This window comes from Podarcis liolepis (assembly GCF_965112155.1).
Source record: "Podarcis liolepis genome assembly, chromosome: 1".
NCBI classification, from domain to species: domain Eukaryota; kingdom Metazoa; phylum Chordata; class Lepidosauria; order Squamata; family Lacertidae; genus Podarcis; species Podarcis liolepis.
In genome coordinates, this window is record NC_139554.1 from 80,739,775 (window position 1) to 80,762,990 (window position 23,216).

Here is a 23,216-nt window from a genome sequence, read left to right on the forward strand (position 1 = left end):
TAAAGGACCGCATCACTGAAGCTTTATTATAGATAAGCAAAGCATGGAAAACAGACCATTCAGGAAATATTTCACAAGAGTGGGACTCAAGAGGCCTAAATACCACAGTGTGTGCTTCTAGGTTTCAAGAATGTATGGCCTTCTCCAGAAACCACAAGATCAGTGTGAAGCTTCAACAAGATACTCAAGATCTGGTTGTTGCAGTCTCTTTTCTCTGTTCTTGTTTTTGGTAAACTCTCTAAGCATCTCCATGACTTCATTTTCAAAGATTTCTGGAGCAGGCTTTGCTTCTTTGGGGAGAAAAAAGGAAGAAGTGAAACAACAGTATAAGCTGTGCTACCAATGTCTGAAGATTCTGTACACTGAGGTGCCCACCAGATGTTGGATTCCAACTCAACAGTGCCAGCCAACAAAGATAAGAGTTGTAGTCCAGCAAAATCTGGATGAAAACACATTGGCTACCCCTGCTCAGAACTACAGTCTACAGATCTAGTAGGTTTTCAAAGATCTTTTTGTCATTGGACTTAAAATTATTTGTCAAGCCCCATTTCAAAGACATCCCAGTTAGTGTGTTAAGTACAGAAAAGGAAACAAAGTGGAATGCTTGCTTTGCAAACAAGCGAAAGACATTTTTTATGTGACAGGGAGCAAGAATGTTTTTGGAACTTCTTGTAAAATGGCAGCGGGAAGTCTTGGCCCGTGGCCCTAATTAGGCTGGTGCAGGTCACATGAGGCTGTTGCCCACAACCCACAAGACGTCGTAAGTGAAATGGGGCAGGTATGGGCAAGAAAAAAACAATCAGGAGTTTAAAGTGAGTTCTCTATTATTTCTTTGAAAGAAGGGTTCTCTGTCAGCACCAATCAGTTGATTAATGCAGACAGGGAGCCCTGCTGGGAGTCAGTGGCACTCCAAACAGAGCATTTGCCCCTTTGTAGAGAAAAAACTAGCTGTTTAGAGCAAACACTTTGAATCCTAATTGCTACCTCCAAATGGACTTCAAAGGTTCTCTGTAATGCTTGTCAGCTGATTGGTGCTGAAAGTGCATCTTCAAAGAAGATTGTTGTATAGTAACTCATTTGAATGTTGATAGGTGTCATTTGATGTATTATGCCATCAGGTGACTGACAGTTGGGTGGTCCCATGCATCTGTCAAAGTTGGCCCGTGGGAAGCAGGGGGAAGTAGAGTATTGGCTTACTGGCCAGATCCAGTTCCCCACCCCTGCCATAAAATATATAATATACAGTGGTACCTCGGGTTACAGACACTTCAGGTTACAGACGCTGCTAACCCAGAAATAGTACCTCGGGTTAAGAACTTTGCTTCAGGGTGAGAACAGAAATTGCGCAGCAGCGGAACAGCAGCAGCTGGAGGCCCCATTAGCTAAAGTGGTGCTTCAGGTTAAGAACAGTTTTAGGTTAAGAACTGACCTCTAGAACGAATTAAGGTCTTAACCTGAGGTACCACTGTATTATCATTAACTGTACAGCAGTTCTGCAACCTAAAACTATACTTGTTAAGGAGGATGTTAAGTTCTACTAAATTCAAAATGGGCTTACTGCAAATAAAAATACATATGTTTTAAAGGTAGAGTATACATTAGTTATACTCTTGATCAACTTGACTGCTAGAGTTGGAATGTTTATATGGTGAACATGACAATTTTTAGACCCTGCTCATAGCTAAAACTGTATTTCGGATTGTCAGTGACAACCTTCTAGGACAATCACACACCTTTTCAGGACAGAGGTCGAAATATTACATGTACTATGCTGCTGTGTGTGGTCCAGAGGGCAGTAACACGAGAACAAGCATTTTCTGTGACGGCTCCCCACTTGTGGAATGTTCTCTCCAAAGGGGCTTGCCTGATGTCGTCATTTACATATCTTTAGGCATCAGTCAAAAACATTCCCCTTCTCCCAGGCCTTTGGCCTTTTTAACTGTGTGCAGGGAGGTTATTGTTTTTGTTACTATGTTATATATTTTTATGTTTTTATATTATGAAATGGCCTTCATAAGACACGCCCCCAAGTCACATAAGAGCCAATAGCAAGTGACCCCAAAATACAGTGTTTTGCTTTACCTGTTGCCCAGTAGTAGATATCCCAATCATTGCTGGGCTCATTAATCAGGCGATCATAAAGATCTAGCTGTTGCTCATTCATTCGATTCAGATTCTCTTTGGCAAAGAAACTATGGGAAACAATAAAACAGCATACTGGGAAAACCAGACTAGGTAGAAAAAAAGATACAGATACCACAATGTAATAAAAATACTACATTCTGGCTATACAAGTGTCAGAAATTTCTGCACACCCATTCAGACAAACAAAAGGCATTATTACAGTTCAAGGTCCAATTCTCTCCAGGCAAAAGCACTGAGGAGCAGGGCCACTGAGGGGTGTGGCCTTTGAAAAAGAGTCCCAGGAACTGGATAGAGGGTCCCAGGGGGGAGACCACATTCAACCCCAGATTCCCCTCTACCAGTTCAAGATAAACCAGTGTCTGACTATACCCTTGATAACAAAGAGAAAACAGAATGGACAATCTTCTCCTTTTCCCTCTATAAGCTGATTTTCAATATTTCATAACAATAGTTCCTAGTGCTGTCCTTGGATAAGGGTATTTCCAAGTGCAAGGAGAGAGCAACATTTTTTTTAAAAAATGTTGGTTTATAAAATGATGCACACTATGGAGAAAGTAGACAACAATGATTTTGTACTCACTGTTTTTCAGCTAAATTTCCAGTTGCATTTTATAAGTTTAAACTGCCCAGAGAACATATGGTAGTTTCATCATTCTTATCTCTGTTTTATTATACATTATAAAGTAAAATAATAATAATAATAGAAAAATTTTAATAAAAGGGGGGGAGATACTGGAGTGTGGGAATTTTAAAGACTCGGTTCTTAATTTGGTTACCAGGAAACAAGTCCAAGTTGAAAGCAACGAGGAGGTTTAGGAAAGGCAGAACAGAAGGCGACGGCTCACCTGAGCAGGAGGCAGTTCTCCAGCATGCCCCTCTTGCGGCTCTCGTACAGCAGCCTCGCGCGCTTCCTCGCCGGGGCTTCGTGGGGCCGAGCCTGCCAAGGCGGCAGAGGGATCTCCAGCAGATCCCGCCCGGAGTCGGAGGGAGAGTCCCCGCGGTAGCAGCACTTCGACGAGCGGAGGACGCAGGCGGGGAGCAGAAAGAGGCGCTGCGAGACAAACAGGCAGGGAAGCGGCGTAAGGCAACCAAGGGCGGCAGAAGCAGCGTCCGACCCACCACTCCGTTACTACGCGAACGCGCCGGAGCTGCTGCTGGTGCGACGGTTGGGGAGTCGGACTAGGACTCGGGGAGGCCGTGACGCTCAGAGAGTGACCTTGGGGGCCAGTCGCTGCCTCTCAATCTCAGCCTAGCCCGCCTGGCAGGGTTGGTGTTGTGGGGATTAAACCAGGAGGACTAGGCGCTCCACCCTGAGCTCCTTGGAGGAGAAGCGGGGGGCACGAATTCAACAAATGCCTAGATACAGAATACACATCTCCCTTTACTCACGCGAACGCTCAACGCCGCCATCCTGGTTTCCTCCGCAGCCGCTCTACCCTTCACGGCCAACCATAGACACAGAGGCCTCTACGGAAGCCTCTCAGCTTCTCCACAACGCATGCGCCCTAAAGCCACCTCTCGGCCTCCCGCGCCCGCTTCGGAAAAGGCTCCTACGGAGAGCGGCCTTTTCTGGTTTTGTTTACAGTACTCTTGCGCGAGGCGGCAGAGCAACAAACCGGAAGGGGCGGGGCTCGGCAGGGAGGAAGGGGCGGGGCAACGGGAGGAGGCGCTGGCTGTAGCGGTGAGAGGAGGAGGGGAGGAGGAGGAGGCGGCCGAGGACGAGGGGGGGTGGGAATTCGCGCGCGCGTTTTGGGCCTGCCTGGGATTGCTAGGCCTTGAGCAGTATAACGGGCCCCGAGCGGCGCCGGGGAGGCGGCGGAGCTTCGTGGCCGGGGTGAGCGCGGGGGAAGTGGGCAGCGGCGGCGGCGTGTCTCCGTCGCAGCGCGGGAAAAAGGAGGCGATGGCGGGCGCGAGCGTCCAGGCGCGCGCAGCTATGGCGGCCCGCGGAGGCGGGGAGGGAGGCGGCGGCGGCCCGGCTCTCGGGTTCTCCGCTGCCGGTGGAAGGTCCCGCCGTCCGAGTGGCACTGAGGCGGCGAGGGGGGCGGGGCCGCCTGCGCGGGATCCTCGGCGGAGCGGGGCTGCGCGGGAACGGGCCTGGGCTCTGCCGGCGGCGGCCGCGTGAGGCGGCGATCTCACTAACCTGCGTCTCCTTCCCCCTTCTCTTTGCTCTGTGACCCCCGCAGTGCGGCTCTTTCTTCTCCCCCCACCCCCGGTTCTCTCGGCGGCTCCCCTGGAGAAATATGTCGGAAGGAGTGGACCTCATCGACATCTACGCCGACGAAGAGTTTAACCAGGTGAGCGCGGCTGCGGACCCCGCTGGGTGGGCGTAAGGGCTGCGCCACCGTCTCGGCGGGATGTGGAAGGGCGGCAGGTGAGCGCTAGAAGAAGAGGCGAACTCTCCACGAGCCCCGAAACTTCGGCCCGTGCTGAGGTCTCAAAAGAGAGGTTTGTCCTCAGGTGCGTTGTTAGGCTGCTGGAGCATCCTTTCCTTGCACGGTAGAAATACGAAAATCTCTGTAGAAGCAAATTCCGTTGTGTGAAAAGTTCGTTGAGTGAGAAGTGAATAGTGTTAAATCAGTATTATAACTGGAGATTTCCTAATAAACTCCTCACATTTGCCAATTGGTGTGAATTGTTTTACTCTACAGGAAAGAAAACCTCATGAACCAAATGAATGCATGTTGGAAGAAATGTTGAATCACTATTTGTGCTTGTGTGTTTTGGAATGTATGAAGGCTTCCTTTTTAAAAAAAGAAATAGGAAGTTACAGCATGATAGAAATAGAAAGTAATAGCATGTTAGTCTCCGTAGTCTCTCAAGTGAGAGGTGCCTTCCTGGAATCAAGTTAACATAACAGTTGAGGATGCTGAATCTTTTAGAAATATGTAACCTGGGTCAGTGAGCAGACCAAGATGGTTGGTACAGTAGCTCCTGCATGTGATTTCAAGTTACATAGTATTCTGTCCCATTCGCCGCACCACATTGACACAGAAAAATTAAACATGGAAACTGACAGGCAATTACGCAGTTAATCACAGGCAATACTAGCACCTTCATAGGAAAAGATCCTTCAGTTTTGTGCACACATTGCTTGCAGTACATATTCTTTATAGCCTAAAAAGTGAACAGTTAAGTGATGTTAGGGGTGTAGGTAACAGCAACTTTAGTCCACCTTACAGTTCTACTTCCCACGTTTCATGCCTGCTTATACCTAATATTTTTTGTTACAATTATAAATTGGGTCATCTTAGTTATTGAAATGACTGTGTTTAATCGGAGAAAGAAGTGGGAAGACAGGATAACCTTTTCTGTCTGATGTACTAACTTTGTGTGAGAGTGCATTGCACTAGAAATCAAATCTGGTTTGTGGTGTATATTGTTCCCTATTGATTTCAATCCTCAAGGCTTGATTACTGTAGCACACTTTATGTGGGGCTACCCTTTATCTAGTCCGGAAGCTTCAATTTGTGCAGAATGCAGTGGCCAGACTGCTCAAAGGAGCAACATACAACTGCTGCTGAGGGAGCTGTTGTGGTTGCCTGTTTGTTACCTGCCTAGGTTCAAGGTACTTACATTAATTCACAAAACCCTAAACAGTACAGGCCTTTGCAATACAATTTTTCTCTTTAATGATGTTTTATTGATGCTTTTTGCTGCTTTTATTTTTATATGCTGTTAACCACTTTGGCATATTTTGATGAAAGTGTGGATTATAAATAAATAAATAGAAATAAACACCCACATGTGTTTCAAGTGTGTGTTTATGTATTACTTTAAATAGAACATTAAGAAGGCCGTGCAATTCCATAAGCAGTAGGACTGGAACCAAACTTACACTGAACAGAATTATACTGTAACCACAGAAACATGGCAACCAGCAGCCAGTTTGTTCATAATAACTCCTTTAGTGGCATTGTTCAGTGGCAGAGCACAACAAACCACGCAGGAGGTCCCAAGAGCAGTCCCTGCCATCTCCAGATAGTGACTGAGCCCTGGAGAACCTTTGCCAGTTAGTCTAGCAAATACTAAGCTATATGGACAGTGGTCTGACTTGCCTTAAACCAGCACCCAATATTCCTACAAACCTGGGCTGAAGAACATATAGCTCCATATGCTTTAGGGCCCCTCTGCTACCTTCTGTCCTGGGCTGCATGGTTAGTGCTCAGGGATGATGGGCATTGTAGTTAAGCACATCGAGGGGGGGGGTCACAGGCTTCCTACATGTGCAGTACTCATAGCCCTTGCTCCAGGTAAAGATAAAGCATATAGTTTATATTGCCAAGGTCCCAAGTTTGATCTTGCCACCTCCAAGCATCTCCATTTTGTCCCGTCATTAATTCCTGGTCACACCCATTCTTTCCTGTTGATTTATTTACTACTATGCATAAGTTTCGTTTCACAAGGGTTCTAGTTTATGTTCATTATATATCCCTGTATGTGATTATAGCACTAGATTGATTGGTGTACAAGAGACAATTAATACCTATATGTCAGCTTTCCTGTATCTTGGTTTGGGATGTGTAGGAACATTTCCTTTTTGGGGTTGATGTTAGGGGTGCCCAGTGCTAATTCCCTCCAATGTCAGGTGTACATTCAGGTGTATTCATGTACATGACATGCCATCTTGCATTCACAACTAGTGCAAAGGCACTTAGCTGTTTTCAGTAATTTTGAATATATGAAGTTGTTGCAACATCACACAGGGTTTCTGCTGCTGCACTAACTGTTTTTTCTGACTGCATGGCTCTAGGTAATGACCACATTTCATCTCTGGAATCATTGGATGGATGGATGCTTGTCTCTGGAAGGCGTGGGGTGTATGTTAAATGTTCCACTTGATCAGGGAAAATTTATTGTATTTTGCCTATAGTACCCCATTTTTAAATATTCTGTTCCCTATCAAGAGTAAAAGAAGTATAACACGAGTATGTAATGAATTAATTTTATCTATAAGAGTTTTTCATATTTCTACAGTATTCTAGAGTAAAGGATTGTTCTTGTAAACTTGGTAATCTGTTCTAGTGAAGGTGTTCTACCCTGAAAAAGTTTTAATTACAACAAATCACTGGTGTAGATGACACCATTATAGCTTTCAGACAAATATGTTTTATATATTTATTTGAAATTCCTAGTTGTGGCAAGAGGAGAAACATAAAATATGCTGAGGACCAAATCCTCTTGTTCAGGTATTTGTTACATAATTCAAAAACTTTATATGACTTTTGTGCACATTTATCGTGTGTGCTATGTCTGTTTCCTGTAGTATTTCTGCCTACCATACACTTCATTCTGTATACCTTCAGCCACTCTCCTCTTTAATGTGTGCTTACCTAGTCTTCACCCATATTGGCTTGTTCCCCATTGGATAGATTTAGGCCACATTCGCAGCATACTTTTAAAGTACTATGATACCACTTTAAACTGTCATGGCTTCTCCCAAAGAATTCTGGGAGCTGTCGTTTATTAAGCATGCTGAGAATTGTTAGGAAATCCCCATTCCCCTCACAGAGCTACCACAGTTCCCACAGTGGTTTAACAATCAGCCCCTCTTCATAGGGAACTCTAGGAATTGAAGTTACGGGAAGGGAATAGGAGTCTCCTAACAACTTTCAGCACCTCAAGAGTGCTTTAAATGTATGATTTGAATGTCACCTTATCAGTGTACATGGTGAGAAAGAAAGAACAGTATTTATAGGCCTATAGTTGCTTCTTCATCATGTATTGGCAATGATGTCGTCAGCCACACTTGATCTGTTGCAGGATAAGAATAATAGTGAAAATGTACTCCCCATTTCTTCACTGTATACATGGATGGAGCTTCCCTGGGGGCAGGTGGGGGGCGTACTCTGGCTGTGGATAGCAACTTCAACTTGGATGGTGGTGTTTGTGGTGGGTTACCATATTTTTCGTTCTATAAGACGCACCAGACCATAAAACGCACCTAGTTTTTGGAGGAGGAAAACAAGGAAAAAAATATTCTGACTCTCAGAAGCCAGAACAACAAGAGGGATCACTGCGTAGCGAAAGCAGTGATTCCTCTTGCTCTTCTGGCTTCTGGGATAGCTGTGCAGCCTGCATTCGCTCCATAAGACGCACACACATTTCCCCTTACTTTTTAGGAGGGAAAAAGTGAGTCTTATAGAGCAAAAAATACGGTATTTGCTACTATGTATGGCTTATTCCCCACACAGCTTACCTTTCATGGGAACCTGCTTACTAGTGTGCATCTCCTTTTGTAAGTACAGGAGTTGAACTTCTTAGCTGTTTGTGTACTGAGCAATGAGACAGGCTGCTTCTGGAGAGCCTGAAAACATAGTAAACATTGGACACCTGCCCTTTCTTCCTTTCTTTTTCTTATTTGAATCTCACCCATAGCCATAGTTGTGACATCTCTGGCTGCTACACAAGTACAGAGTTGCACCACCACAATGGTTTTGACAGATGTGAGCTATGTGCAGGTGTAAATGTTCCATTTGTGTAGGAGTAGGGCTCCTTTCCATGGTGCAAAACTTGTCAGTTATCATGTGTTTTTCCCACTATGGATAGCAGGGAACTGTCTTCACATTAGATGCTGAATTCCCAGTTCATGATCTGCCCTACCAGTCTGATCAGGTTGTGTGCATAGAGCTCATATTTTTTAATACATGTATTCCAGAATAGTTTATGTACTGAGACTGGTTACGTGTTTGGTGTGTGGCACCTTGTGATTCCATGTGCTTGTTCAAGAGTATGATGATTAGCTATGCTCTTTTTTTCAGTTGGGGCTGTACCTGAACCTCTGCTTGAGGAACATGGGAAGCTGCCTTATACTAAATCAGACCATTTGTCTCTGTAGCTCAGTATTGTCTACAGTGACTAGCAGTGGCTCTCTGAATTTTCAGACGAGGGTATCTCCCAACCCTATCTGGTATGCCAGAGATTGACCTTTTGCATGCAGTGCTGATGCTCTACCTTTCAGCTATGGCCCAGTCCCAGATCCTCTCTGGAGTGGGTTCTGATGTAATGGATGCTGCTGCCCATGTTATTTCCCCTCGTTTAAAGAGTAACTTGGTTCCCATAGCTTTTCAATGGGTTGTGTTTATATGCTAACCCTTTCATTTCAGAGTTCTGTCCCTGTGTGTTTTGGCAGGAGGGTTATTCATGCTTGTCTAACGGTGGAGGGTGTGTGCTGTTTCCTATGAGGTAGTATGATGGTTATCAATGTACACTCATGGTCCTTGGATAGAATGCTAATGAGCAACATATTATTTTTTCATTAGTTTCCTTTTCTTCCATCTTAGCAGCATTAGGATTTGCACACCACAACTTCATTAGTGCAGTAGTATTACATGGATGTGGGAATACACCTTTGGACCCAGAGATGCAAAAGTTGCCTGTAAGCTTTCTTGTCTATAAGAGAATCCACGGAAGAACTAGAGAAGACATGACTAAATAACAAGAACAATTTGACCAAGAGCCTGTGAGCTTACTGTATGTAGGGATTCATCTGGAGGCCTTTGCCAACTTAGAGCCTTTTCAGTTGTGGCACACACCTTATTAAATACCTTACCCAGTGAGATCAGTCAGGCCTTCACACTGTTTTTAAGTTGCAGGCAGAAACATGACTCTTTAAGAAGACTTTTGACTGTCTTCTCCCCACTCTCACTTTAATTTGTTTAATGTTGTGCCTTTATGTGATTTTCAGGAATTACTTATATTCTTCGACCTGGCATGTTAACAATTGCTCATTACCACTATTTTTTAGAATTGCAGCTCTTTTATGTTTTTAGATATTGTATGAAACTTTGTTTTGGAAACCACTCTGATTCCATTCCCCCCCCCCTTTAAAGGCAGGTTATAGGTTTTTACAATAAATTAATAGTTGAGCCAGGAATATAGCACTGTGTTCTAGGATCAAGTTTTGGAAATGGAAATCTCAATGTATGGAAGTAGGCTAAAGATTTGATCAAAGTTTCAGCAAACTATTTGTTTCCTCTTCAGATTCAGAGTGCAAACAAGAATGTGTTTCAAATGCAGCTTCATTAAAAATACACATTGTAGAGAATTCAAAGCCTCTGTACCATGCAGAAGTAAAGAAGCACATACTATGGCTTGGGTCCAGAGTTCCTGCAGGCAGAACTTCGCTCAATCTGTGCTCCCATTGGAGGAAAGGAAAAGCAATCTCCACTGATGCTTCCTGCCCCCTGAAAAACTGCTCTGAGGCGAGGGTGTTGAGGAAGACCCTTTGGAACCGCATGGGAGGTGGCAGCAGGAGGAAATCAGCAAAAATGGCCATCTCGGCCTCCCTCCAGCAGGAGCCATCCCTTCCACAAATGAAGGGAAACTCTTGATGAAGCCTCATGCATTTAAATTTTGAAGAAAAGGGTCAGGCTTTCCATGGAATTGAGCTTTACTCTGATTGTAAAAAGAAATAAGATAGTCATATTTCAAATTTGAAAAGGGTCCAAAGTAATGAAAAGCAAAATATGAAGCCGGTGAAATTCCAGCTGCATATTTCCTATACAGAGCTTTTTCTTACTCCAAAAGGTTTAAAACTCACTCTGAAAAATGTCTCAACAGTTCCTGATTCACTTGGAAGTACTGTTGTTTAGTCGTGTCTGACTCTTTGTGACCCCATGGACCAGAGCACACCAGGCACTTCTGTCTTCCACTGCCTCCCGCAGTTTTGTCAAACTCATGCTGGTAGCTTCGAGAACACTATCCAACCATCTCGTCCTCTGTCGTCCCCTTCTCCTTGTGCCCTCAATCTTTCCCAACATCAGGGTCTTTTCCAGGGAGTCTTGTCTTCTCATGAGGTGGCCAAAGTATTGGAGCCTCAGCTTCACGATCTGTCCTTCCAGTAAGCACTTAGGGCTGATTTCCTTAAGAATGGAGAGGTTTGATTTTCTTGCAGTCCATGGGACTCTCAGGAGACTCCTCCTGGAAGTACTAGGGTAGGGGTAAAACAAAAATTAACCCCAAATCTCTTCCTATACTTCTAAAAAAAAAATTGTATGCTGTTGTGTCTCTGGTTAACCAATTGCATTTAATGGTCTTGATTCACTTTTTCAAGTTCCAATAAATATTGTTTGGCAAAAAAGGAAAAAATTGAGAGCCATCTAGGATGCAGGGAGAAACTGTGTAAATCATCAATTCTCTATTTGTGGAATTAGAAATGAATAAACCCTGGAATTCCCTCTTGCCTTGAAAAAGGGGATATCAGCATTGTAGTATCAAAAGAATGCAGTTTGAGTCTGAAGAGACACAATGTGTAGCACTGTCTCCTTGGGAACCGCGGCCAGTGGAAAGAATCTCTAGGTGTTGCAGGGAAGTTGCTGAAAATAAATAGGTCTGTATTATTTATTGAGACTATACTGTATTGTGTGTAGGGAAGAACTCTTGTGTCAGGCCTATTGCATGGTTCAATAACTGCCCAGAAATACAGCAAATAAAATAAAAGGTGTTACCTGTGTGAGACATGACCAGATAACCAAGAATGTGCAGGTCTTGCTCACATGAATGCTTGCGAACACATTTAACATGATCTTTGGAAGGTTTCAATAGCATCATCAACAGCCACTACCTTTGTTCCTGATGATCCTAATCAGGAAACTACTTTGTAGTATATGTGTGGGTGGTGTTGCTGGATATGCACTGTTTTCTCCTCCCCTGTAGCTTATGTGATTCTGTCTTAGGTTCCTGGAGGCTCTTGGGGACATTCTTCAGATGGTGTGGGCTTTTCATTGCCTTGCAATGGCAGTCAGTATTTGCTACAAGGCTAGAGTGGCCTTGTGCCCCTACCTTCTTAGTTTAGTTGAAAGTGAGTATCACAAGCTGTACTGTGGTCTTTACTGAGGAAATCTAAATATATTTTTCTTGATGTCAGGAAGCTAACAATAAGTAAGTTTCCAATCTTCTGCTTTGCAGATTTAAGAGGTATCCTAAAAATAGCTTGAAGTGCTGATAGCTTGAAGATGTTGAAGTGACTTGATTTTCCTATCACCCTTTAATATCACTGCTGTTCTTAATTGATAACATTTTGTTTAGTAGTAACTTTTCTTTTTCTTATGCGTAATATCCATTCATTATTGCAGATTTGTCTCGTACTACTATGTAAAACTGTTTCTGCTGCTAGTAATTTTTTGTAGCATGTACCACTTTCTATCACTTCTACTTGAAGACTTCCCAGTATTTGACTTTATAAAGTTTGCTTGAAGCAGGAGCTGCTGTTATGTTTAAAATAACACCCAAGTTTCTTTTATTCTAGATAATTGGAATGTAACAAACATATCACTAGTTCTATGAAACCAACAAATGGTTGTGACCTGCATCCCAATATATTTACTTTAATCCAATTTAGCATACTCAGGCTAAAGCCCATTGAAAACTATATAACAGGCAAACTGTGATTAAAAGTTCGACTGATTTCAGTGGAGTTAAGCACTTCCATCTGAAATTAGACAGTGACCATGATCCAGTACATGCCAGAATTCTGATGTTCTTGATAACATAAGCCAAATAGTTGAATTCAGACCCATAACAAATGTTAGAATTTGATTGTTTATATCCTGCATGAGTTTTTGCAGTCTTGCTAGTTTAAAACATTGAAGAATCCTTCAGGTGGGAAGCCATACCTTACAATAATCTGTGAATTACAGTAATAGTAATGCGTATTTGTTTTATTTATTCAATCAATCTATTAGTTGCTTTTTTATCAGAGGAACACAAAGCGACTTTGAGTATATAAACAGACACACATATTAAAACTGGCATAAAGGAAAAGAGGAAAAAATCTGAAAAATAACCCTGGTTTTAAAAGGCAGTACAAGCTTTATGTTCTAGCTGCTGCTGTGTATACAAATTGGGTCAGATTATGTTGCGTGGGAAGATGAAAAGTTTATATACCACTCTACATAATACTGGATTTCTTTTATAATATATATATATATAGAGAGAGAGAGAGATCTCTACAGTTATATCCCATTGTTACTGCATTCCAGCTTCTTGATAACTTTAGGCTGACAGGAATTATACATGTGTGTGCATAAGGTGCATATTCATGCATTAGAATTATTTTACGGTGCATTTTTTTAGCTAGCAAAGGATTGCAGTGTGAATCACAGTAGACTATAACTACATTTTCAGAAGACCAGTGAAATATCATTAGAGTTCCAATATAATTGTTTGCTTCTGATAGTGACTCTTTAAATGTTGTGAGGATGAAATAATACTGCATGATACCTAACTCCTCTGAAGAAAAATGTAGAGGCTGATTTCTAGCGGGGTTCAGTATAAACCTTGACACAACCTGATCACCTTTCGTGAACAGCCTACAGCATGATACTGCTCAAATAATCCAAAATAGGGAAAGAAACCAAGAGGCCTTTCTGCCAAGTTGAGTGGCCTCTTATAGAGGTTGGTGGTTATGCTATATATGATAGTCTCCTTCACTGCATATATGCAACAAGGAAACACCCCTCATTGGAGCAGTGAGGAAAATGAGGTGGGTCTGCACACAGTGTAGATTGGGGGGAGGGGGAGGATGTAAAAATGCCATTTGATTACCCAGTCCTCCACAAAGAATGGAGAGGCAAAACGTCTTGTGCAGTAATAGATGGCAGTGAAACATGCATTCTCCTCATCTCAGAGAAAACGATGGGGTGCTTGGGGCTACATGAAATAGCTAGTCCTCTTTGCTCTTCCTTGCAACTAGCAAAAAGAGCGTGCTTCTTTTTGAGAAGCAGGTTTTACGTTATTACTTAAATTCTAGAATTTATTATTTGATATAGGTGTGCTACTATTCTGTGACGAAAAGAACGAATGTGGAGGATTGGCCCTGCTTTGCCTCTGCGTGTGCTCAGTGATATCTTGTGTCTTCTAGGACTCTGAGTTTAGTAATGCTGACCAGATGGATCTATATGACGACGTGCTAGCTGCCAGCTCACAACCTTCTGAAAGTTGCCCTAGCAGCTCCGAGCCACCACCCGAAAACCGGCAAGAGCAGTCTCCTAAGCCAAACAGCAAATCACCTGCTATCCTGTATACCTACAGTGGGCTGCGTAATAAGAGGGCTGCTGTTTATGTAGGCAGCTTCTCTTGGGTGAGTGTGTTCCATAATCGGAGCAGAAAGTAAAGGGCCTAACAAAAATAAAACATTTGTGTGGAAAGGCTGCATCTGCACTTTAATCTTACTACAGGTGCACTGTTCTTTAATGTTAATAGAGTGTAGTGCCCCATGTGGGTGGGTAGGTTTTATGCTGCTTGCCAACTTCAGTCCTCACAACACATTGGATAAATAACTAGAAGCATTGTTAGTTATGACACATTGATTTATTTAGGACATTTTTATCCTGCTTTTCTCACAAAGACTCAACAACAGCTTCAAATAAATAAGCTGCAGCAACTGTGGATGAATTTTCTCCAGCAAGTATTCCATACTATGCTAAAAAGCAGCACACCTGAGAGTTGGAGAATATGATGCTCTTGCATTAGCAGGGTAACTTTTAAGAGAAGAGGATTTAACACATTTAAGATACATCAGAAAATATGATAATAGTAGAATTGGGACCCTTAAACTGCCATGATACAGACATTTTCACAAAATTTTCTGTAGCTGGCATACAGAATTAATCTCTTAGGACCTGAGTAAGTCATATTGGGCCTGCTGTGTCATGATTTAGGGTGTGTAGACTTATCACTGCCCTAAGTGCACGCAGTTCTCTTGAATACCTGTGGTATGTGTTGGGAAAGGGATTGCTGCTGCTGCTCCTTCAATTGCTTAGGTCTGTCTAGAACTTTCATCTTCTAGGAAGATACATGTTCACACATGTATGTGCTCACACATCTGCAGCTCCAAAAGTGACTGTAGTGGGAGGGGTTTAATCAAATGTTCCTTCATTAGACTATACCAGGAACAGTATAGGAACTTGAGAAGGACGAGTTCTCTTACTAATATAAGATGATGTGGGTTCTCTAAAAGGTTTCAGGTTATAATGTAATTTTCTGCTTCTTCATACATAGTGGACAACTGACCAGCAGCTGACCCGAATAATCCGTTCTGTGGGTGTTTATGATGTGGTGGAACTCAAGTTTGCTGAGAACAGAGCCAATGGCCAATCCAAAGGGTGAGCACTCCAAGACTGCTTCATAAAAGGACCCATCATGAGGGGCTGTAATTGTGGGAGGAATGATCTAGGGACCAGTGTGGTTGATAATGGTGTGCACATAAGTCTGGTTTTCTTGCTATTTTTTTAAGGTGGCCTTAGAAGTCCCTGTTACTGTCCGGTTTGGATGCCACTGCCTTCAAACTAAATGACTACTTGTTATATGTGATTCATGAAGGTGGTGGGCTCTGTCCAATTCTGCAGAGCGATCCCTTGTCAATGTGCTATTTGCTGCTACTCTTAATGGCAGCTTTATGTTTGGCGGGCATGGAGCTGAAAATTCTGCACTGTTAATGACACTGTGCTTGTGGAGAGCGGGGTTGGCCTGAGAAATCAATCAAATCAGGAATGGGAGAACCTTGGGCCTGTGGGCCACATCTGGCCGTCAGAGGATTCCCATCCAGCCTCCACAGCCTCTTGTCCTTGGCTCCTGGGCTGGCTGTGGAGGGCAGTGTTAGAAACTGGGATAGGAATACTAGGAGCCATGTGGGTGCCAAACCAAAATGTGTAGTGGGCCATTTTTATTGCTCCCCCCCCCTCACCAGACCAGGCAGCCCCACAGCAATAAAAATTAAAATTGCTGCTGGGTGACTCAGGAGGTATGCAGTGTAGTGTGGCAGCAAAAGACAAGTCTTTTGCTACCTCTCTACCCTGCCAAACACCTGGTTCACCTAGCAGTGGGGCAGCAGCAAAAAACAAAGACAGATGGAGATGTTAGGCACCAAAAGTGGCGCCTGGACATCTCCATCAAGTTGCAAAAGGCCAATTGCAAAATGTGACTGGTGCCCGCTAATTTCAAACCCTGGTGGAATGAGCTCTCTGTCTCCCAAGCTATCACAGAAGTGCAGCGGATTGGAGGCACAGGAACTTCATCTGGATAAGTACTGCAGTGGGAGATAAAGGGATGAAACCCCTTACCTCTTGTTCCTGACATGGATTGGGCCCCCACATCTGCAATTTGCCAGGAGGGGGGCACTCACATAGGAACAAATGGGGGGTTTTCCCTCAATGCATCTGTGTGTATGTGAGAGAGATAAATGTAATGATGTGAGCTCATATGTGTGAGCAGATGAGGATGGGGGGGTGAGAGTGGGAGTGGTGTGGCCCTGTCTAATTTTTCCTCCCATCCCACCCACCAATGCTACATAGCAGTGACATTTTGTAGACCTTGGGTGGGGGAAGATTTCTTGTCTTGGATTAGATGGTTTTCCTTACTAGAAGTTGCTGACAGTCTTCAGTTCTTTTTCCTCTGTGACCAGGTACGCAGAAGTGGTGGTTGCCTCTGAGAACTCCGTCCACAAACTTCTGGAGCTGCTACCAGGGAAGATTCTCAATGGAGATAAAGTGGAAGTGAAGTTGGCTACCCGGCAGAACCTTGCACAGTTTGAGGCTCAGGCTCGAAAAAGTAAGTTTAGATGGGGGTTGCGTTTGCTAAGTAGGGAACAAGGCAGAAATACAGGGCATTGGTTAGGTCATAGAGAAACCTGAGCAGAGCTTTAAGCCAGAAACAATTTAAGTTACAGTTGGATGTGTGTGAATATCCAGGGAGTGTCCATGTATATTTTCTTTTTCTGTTGCTGCTGAGTGACGCCCAAGTAGATTTCATTATCCCCTTCTATGTTGCATGATTTGAGGCACGCTTCAGACTGAATGGGCTTAAGCTATTGAAGCTGCTATAGCTAGGACCACCCCCAGCTCCTCTCTGAACCTTCTCCAGAATTTGTGCAGCCCTGAAGAGGTCAGGTGCCCTGTATTGGATGCAATGCTCCAGCTGGGGCCTTACCTCTTGGTCATATAACTCATTTACTATTATTTATAAAACACATATCCCACCCTTTCTCCCAAAGGAGCCCAGGGTGGCAAAGGAGGACCATAATAGATGGCCCTGTTTGTCAATTTCTGTGAAAGGTATGCTGTTGAATGGACTATCTGACTTAGTAAATGGAGAAGAGGACAGTTTCCTCTGTTGTTTGCAGAATTAATCTGGACAGTTAGGATCCACCGTTTTGTATGATCCTGTCATAGTCTCAACTGAATATAGAGTTGCAGCCTTGTCAGCTTTAGCACAGCTGCATTTTAATGGCCTCCATGTTCTGCCCTAGAAATTGACTGAATTTCAGTGCAGAAAGTCATGTTGGTCCTATGTCCCTTATCTCCACGGGGTGTCATGGTGCTGTGGTCCATTTCTCTGTGGTAGGAAGGTCAGTCAGTGTTGCTGAATCATAAGATGAAGCAGAGCTGCTTTTAGCCCTCATCAAGCTTTTCCCTGTGAAAAACTGCTTAAAGGGCCTTATCTTATCTTCACTAGGAGGTCGCGCTGGTGAATGGCAACGCCTGACAGTAACCATGGCACGTCACCATTTTTGACAAGGCCTTCGTTAATGACTTCCGCCACTTTGTGATTCCTCGCCCAAAGGGCCTGAGAAATACAAATTTGTTGTTTCTAGTAATTTTATTTACACTCTGCCTCTCTCTAGCCCCCAAAGTGGCGAACTGTAAAGCAGACAAGCCAGTACGATAAAGAAAAACACATGCACAAGTTAAACGTTTGAAGTTCTCTTTATTGCACTCTCCTATTTATCACAAAGGAAACCTAAAAGTGGCTTCCGTTCGGTGACCATGAAGTGAATTTTTAATGTAATTCAGACACGTGCTGCGTTTGAAATATGAATGTTATTAGATTATCCCAGACTTGCTGTCACCAAGTCTCACGTGGTGATGGTATAACAGATTTCTGTGTCCCTAATTATTGTCTGTCATTGCAATTGTATGATCATGGTTTTTTTCTTTTGAAATGTTTCTCAGTTATATTTGCAATTAATTAATTTTGCCACATTGGGACAAGATCGCAATATGTTTCAAAATCCATCTTCTCAACATTCTCTCCATTATTTTTTTTAGTTCTTTTGATTATTGATTTCTTTCAATTATGTTTTAGATTCTCTATCTTGAATAAAGGTCTTAATTAAAAAAAATAATGTATCAAATCTCATAACATACTATAGTTGAGCTTATTGTACATTGAAATTCTAAATTAAGATGACACAGCTTTTTTTAACCTGGAGTTTTTGAAATAATATATTTTTGCTTTACGCAGACATTGTAAATCTTTGTAAATACTTCCTGTAATGCCCTTCCATATTATTGCCATCTTGGTTTGTGTCAAATAAAGTTGACTCTAAGTACAGTACTTTGGTCAGCATGGCTTGATTATTTCTCTGGGGTCAATAGCTCTTCATTGGGAAGAATAAAGGAGTCACGTTTCCAGATTTAGGAAGCTTTCTGACTTTGAGGCCAAGCAACTGGCCTGGTGGAGCAATGGTGGATAGTATTAATTGCCTTCCGGTACTTGGGTATTGTCCCCTTGTTTTTCTAACGTTGCATTTATTAAGAATGTTGATTTCTTAATTGTAGCCAGAAGTATTCATGACAACTGAATCCAGTTTAATTCATTAGTCAGGATCTGCTGATGTATCTAAAACTATATTGCTCTCAGAAGGACCATAAGTTTTCTTCCATTCCACAGATAGTTGCTTATTTCAGTTGCTTATTTATGTAGGAGAGGCAGTTTGTATTACAGATTAAGGTTCAGAGACTTCTCTGCATCTACATTTTGTATTCTATGAGAATGGAAATGTTGATTATTTTCTGGATGTAGTGGAAAACCCTCAGTTTGCAGTAGGTGTTCAGGAAGTAGTTCAGTGACTTAAAAGCAGCAATATGTATATAAGCCTGTTGATATTTGCCTTTATATAAAGCAACGTATCCTCATATATTGCAAGGTAGTTGATATTGGCATATTAGGTTTTAATATTTCACTTTATTGACAAATTCTACTAAAATAACCAAATGTTCTGCTGAGTGTATTCACTAAGCAGTAGGTTCCTGAGGTCATTATTTCAGGGGACAGGGGGAGGAGTGGGAGTTAAGCATATCTCCCAAAATTATGGGTCTTGAGGATTCTGTATAATTGTGTAGTGTTAGAATGTTCATGTTTCCACTCATTAGAATACTTATAATAGGAAAGGAGTAGGGATAACACTATAGCCAATTAGTGATTTTACTGAAGACCATTCTTGCATAATCCAGTGCTTGTATAGTGTTAGCTAGAATTTCAGACACATTATTAAGAGAATTAGATCAGTGAGAAGGCCATTCATGTACAGTTTTGTGACTGTTGCCTGTAGTTTTCAGAGGGTAGAACAATTGCTTTGTCTGCAGAAGTTTCCATATTTAATCCCTGGCATCGCCATGTAGGATTGGAAAGAGTCTTCTCTGAAGTCCCAGAGAGCTACTGCCAGTCAGTGTAGACTATACTGAACAAGATGTGTCGATCACAGAATCAGAAGTGTAAATGTTCTGACTTGGATTAAGTCAACATTCCAAGTTCATAGTCATCAAATGATAACCCATTTGTGGTGTTACGTTTGCACAGTGGGCTTCCATTAACACATTGAACTCTGCTCATGCAGCATTGGATACAACACTGTCTATTTTAGTTGTCACTGTACCGAAGAGTGGGTTAGTCAAATATTCCCCTTATATTCAGCATGGTTTGAATATTTTTTATGCTGTCTGTCACATTTTCGTTCTTTTCTCTTGAAACTTCCTGATTTTGCTTTTCCTTAAATGAGAAAGTTCAATACATTTGTCTCTGATAGTATGTGATGTTATAATCAGTTACATTAAAAATGATTTTAATATATCTATATATATAATATAACATACTGACTATGGCTGAGATGTAAACAACATAGACACCAGTTCAGATTTCACCTTGGCTATAAGCTCAGTCACTAGGTAATATTAGGTAAGCCACACTTTTTCAGCCTAAACACCTATCTACAATCTTTGCGATAAAGACCTGTCAAGTAGGATTATTAGCAAGTTTACTGTGGTAATACATAAAGCATTTTGAACACACTATAAGCACTATATGAATGATAAGTATTACTTGAATGCTCAGGCAAAATTTATTTCACTGAAAGTGAACAGTGTAAAATACACTCAAGACATTCTAAGACCGTAAATGAAATGTTCTCAGTTCAGTTTGGACACACTGCTATTGTAAATTGCAATTAAAGTTAAGCATTGATTTAGCATGTTATGCTGCCTGTCCATCTGACTCATAATCAGTGCATGTTACAACTATCTCTGTCAACTCAGCACACAACACTTAAGAGAGCTCTTACAGATCTCTTGGCCAAGACTGGGAATGCCCAGTTCCAGAGCAGGAAGGTATCTCTCTAGATACCTCACCATTTGCCCAAATCAACCCAAAAATCTGTGTGCACATACCAATGAAACCCACCTTTTCTCACATGTATGAGATAAGAGTTCTGATATTTGGGCAAGGTGTTATTGCAATTCAGAGGCATGATGGTTGACATGGGTGTACTTACTGAAAAGCGGGGAGAGGGTTATTTTATCAGAAAACTGACCTACCCAACTACTACAGTGTTGAGCGCTTTTCCTCTTCTGTGATGTCTGACAGGGGTGCCTCCGAGGGCTCACTCAAGGGATTCCTCTGACTCAGTAGATGGCCGAGCCACTCCGACAGAGAATGCTGTGCCGCCGCCACGCATTGAGAAGCCTCCTGTGTTGCCTTTCTTCAACCGCCCTCCTTCTGCGCTTCCTCTCATGGGGCTGCCACCTCCACCCATACCACCCCCTCCTCTTTCCTCAAGCTTTGGGGTTCCCCCTCCCCCTCCAGGAATCCACTACCAGCACCTCATGCCCCCTCCCCCTCGACTTCCTCCACACCTCACTGTGCCACCTCCTGGGGCCGTGCCACCTGCGCTGCACCTCAACCCAGCCTTCTTCCCCCCACCCAATGCAGCAATGGGGCCCCCGCCAGACACCTATAACAAGACCTCTGCAGCGTACAACCACAGCAGGTGAGAGCAAGCCCATTCCCAGGAATCTGAGAAGAAAAAAATCTAAACTAAGCAGTGCAAAGAACAGTAGCTAAGCCTCTTGTTTAGCAAGGCTGCAGACCTAATTCTCCAGGGGCTTAGTTATTTTGTTTTTATGCAAAGAGTGATGGATCGACTAGACATGAAACCACCTTCTCGGTGGTAGAAAATGCCTTGCATAGCTCTAGGGCATGACAGCTGACAACTTGGTTCTTAAAGGATGCTACTTAATGCCTGCTTTGGGGAGGGGGGCAGTACCTGGTCAACCAAATATTGCTGTTTTGAAAGGCCTTGAATTGCCGTGTCTATGAATAAGGAACTGTGTCATAGTTCTGCTTGAAGCTGTTTACCCTCTGTGTGTGATGGGTGTGTGTTTGTGTACTACAGCAGGGAACTGGGCCCATTGCCGCCTCCTGTCAGTGAAGCTGAATTTGAGGATATCATGAACAGGAATCGAGCAATTTCCAGCAGTGCCATTTCCAAAGCCGTGTCTGGTGCCAGTGCAGGTAACCAGAGCTGGCTTTTGCTACCTCTTGCCATTTCTCACTCCTGGCCTCATTCTTACCATGCCGCCTTTGCTCTGTTATATTGCAGGGGACTACAGCGATGCCATTGAGACCCTGCTCACAGCCATCGCTGTGATTAAACAGTCACGTGTCGCAAATGATGAGCGGTGTAGAGTCCTTATCTCTTCACTCAAGGATTGTCTTCATGGCATTGAAGCCAAGTCTTACAGCATGGGCACCAGCAGCAGCTCTTCCAGGTGAGCTTCAGGCACAGTTATTGCCAAGTCATCCAGCTACTTTCGCTCATGTTGCTGATGGGCGAGTCTCAGTTGTGCTCTGGTCCCCTTCCTGGGCTTTGTACAGCCAGGTAGGAATAAGTGTTTTTGGTAGGGGAAAGGGTCTTGTTACAGCTTGCCAGTAACTAGATACCTCATTGTTTTCCAGAAAACGGCACCGGTCTCGGGATAGATCACCCAGTCGGTCTCGTGAGAGCAGTAGGAGGCACCGAGACATCGTCCATAATGAAGATCGGCATGAGGACTATTTCCAGGAAAGAAGCCGGGAGCATGAGCGACATAGAGACAGGGACAGAGAAAGAGACCGACATCACTGAGAGAAGTGAGAAATGTTTCCAGGTTGCTTTACCTTTCCCATCCCCTCCAGACCCACCCAGTGTATTTTCCTTTCCAAAAAAAGTGCCTTCTCTTCAAGTTGAGTATCATCCCTCTTGTAGATGCTGGCTAGGTAAGGTTGATTTCCCTTATGCTCTGGAAGACTTTCCATGGCATAATCTCACACTTCTCTCCAGTGAGTGGACTGGTCATGCATGGATCTTAAGCTACCAGGGCAAATACATATTGTATTGTGTTCTCCATGCAGTATGTTCTGCTAGGTAAGATTTTTCAAAAATAAGGGAGTTGTCTGCTCCCTGATTGGCTTGCACTTTGAGTACATGCTTGAGCTGTTTATTTTCTAACTTAGTAGATTTTTAGTATATTCAGCTGGGCTCTGAATAACTGTGTGTCACAGGCTAACTATGCAATTTTGTTAGGGTACTTTTCCTTATTCCTTTTACTGTGACCAGTGGATTGCCGTATTTTTCGCTCCATAAGATGCACTTTTTTCTTCCTAAAAAGTAAGGGAAGATGTCTGTGGTCCCTGGAGCCGAATTGCCCAGGGGCGAAAAGCAGATCATGCTTTTTTTTTTTTTTTAAGAGGGAAGTGGGTGTTGAAACAAAGCCGCTGATCAGCAAGCGATCAGGAGGGGAGATGAGGGACACTAGCAATAAAGGAGGCTGTCTGGGAGGGGGGAGGTAAAGACAGCGAACTTGGAAGGAGAGGAGACAGGAAGACTAAAGCACTGAGGAGAGAAATTAGAAGAAAAGGATAAGCAAAAAACTGCTCCAGCTAAGGAAAAGACACTAAGGCAAACAAGAGGGAAGGGAGTGTTGAAAGGAAGCAGCTGATTGGCAAGCAATCGGGAGGGAGATAAGGGACGCTAGTGATAA

General features: G+C 43.1%; 4 protein-coding genes and 1 long non-coding RNA gene across 6 annotated transcripts in view; 2 read left to right on the plus strand and 3 right to left on the minus strand.

Annotated features, from left to right (window-relative positions):
• SDHAF2 (succinate dehydrogenase complex assembly factor 2) lies at positions 1-3,689 on the minus strand. Its single transcript, XM_083498778.1, has 4 exons — positions 3,535-3,689; positions 2,991-3,196; positions 2,083-2,192; positions 1-290 (listed from the first exon to the last, which is right to left on the minus strand). Exons 1-4 carry the CDS (start codon positions 3,553-3,555, stop codon positions 160-162), a joined length of 468 nt encoding a protein of 155 aa, XP_083354904.1. The 5' UTR covers positions 3,556-3,689; the 3' UTR covers positions 1-159.
• Positions 1-23,216, minus strand: part of TKFC (triokinase and FMN cyclase) — a 160,780-nt gene that overhangs the window by 80,550 nt on the left and 57,014 nt on the right. The window lies entirely within an intron of this gene.
• CPSF7 (cleavage and polyadenylation specific factor 7) overlaps positions 3,644-23,216 on the plus strand; it is a gene marked incomplete at its 5' end in the record, with an annotated part of 22,990 nt that continues 3,417 nt past the window's right edge. Inside the window, 9 exons of one of the 2 annotated variants that reach the window (XM_083498084.1) lie at positions 3,644-3,979; positions 4,329-4,439; positions 14,006-14,224; positions 15,145-15,248; positions 16,547-16,692; positions 20,782-21,184; positions 21,590-21,708; positions 21,797-21,965; positions 22,153-22,326. In XM_083498084.1, coding sequence (XP_083354210.1) covers positions 3,644-3,979; positions 4,329-4,439; positions 14,006-14,224; positions 15,145-15,248; positions 16,547-16,692; positions 20,782-21,184; positions 21,590-21,708; positions 21,797-21,965; positions 22,153-22,321 — 1,776 coding nt within the window. In that variant the 3' untranslated portion in view covers positions 22,322-22,326. The remainder of the gene's footprint in view (positions 3,980-4,328; positions 4,440-14,005; positions 14,225-15,144; positions 15,249-16,546; positions 16,693-20,781; positions 21,185-21,589; positions 21,709-21,796; positions 21,966-22,152; positions 22,327-23,216) is intronic. The other variant, XM_083498085.1, reaches the window with a different exon arrangement.
• LOC310704807 lies at positions 4,609-12,916 on the plus strand. Its single transcript, XR_014525027.1, has 2 exons — positions 4,609-12,173; positions 12,260-12,916. It is a non-coding gene; the product is annotated as an uncharacterized lncRNA (long non-coding RNA).
• The window catches only part of TMEM216 (transmembrane protein 216), a 22,578-nt gene continuing 17,189 nt past the window's right edge, over positions 17,828-23,216 (minus strand). The window contains exon 6 of the transcript XR_014525001.1: positions 17,828-19,911. The gene's annotated coding sequence lies outside the window, so the exon portion shown is untranslated. The remainder of the gene's footprint in view (positions 19,912-23,216) is intronic.

Bases quoted from the DNA above. Each gene is read 5' to 3' on its own strand.
- SDHAF2 (XM_083498778.1), bottom strand. From the start codon at position 3,555: ATGGCGGCGTTGAGCGTTCGC. The intron at 3,197-3,534 runs GTGAGTAAAGGG...TTTGTCTCGCAG, and splicing joins TGGCGGCGTTGAGCGTTCGC to CGCCTCTTTCTGCTCCCCGC. The intron at 2,193-2,990 runs GTGAGCCGTCGC...TGTTTCCCATAG, and splicing joins GAGAACTGCCTCCTGCTCAG to TTTCTTTGCCAAAGAGAATC.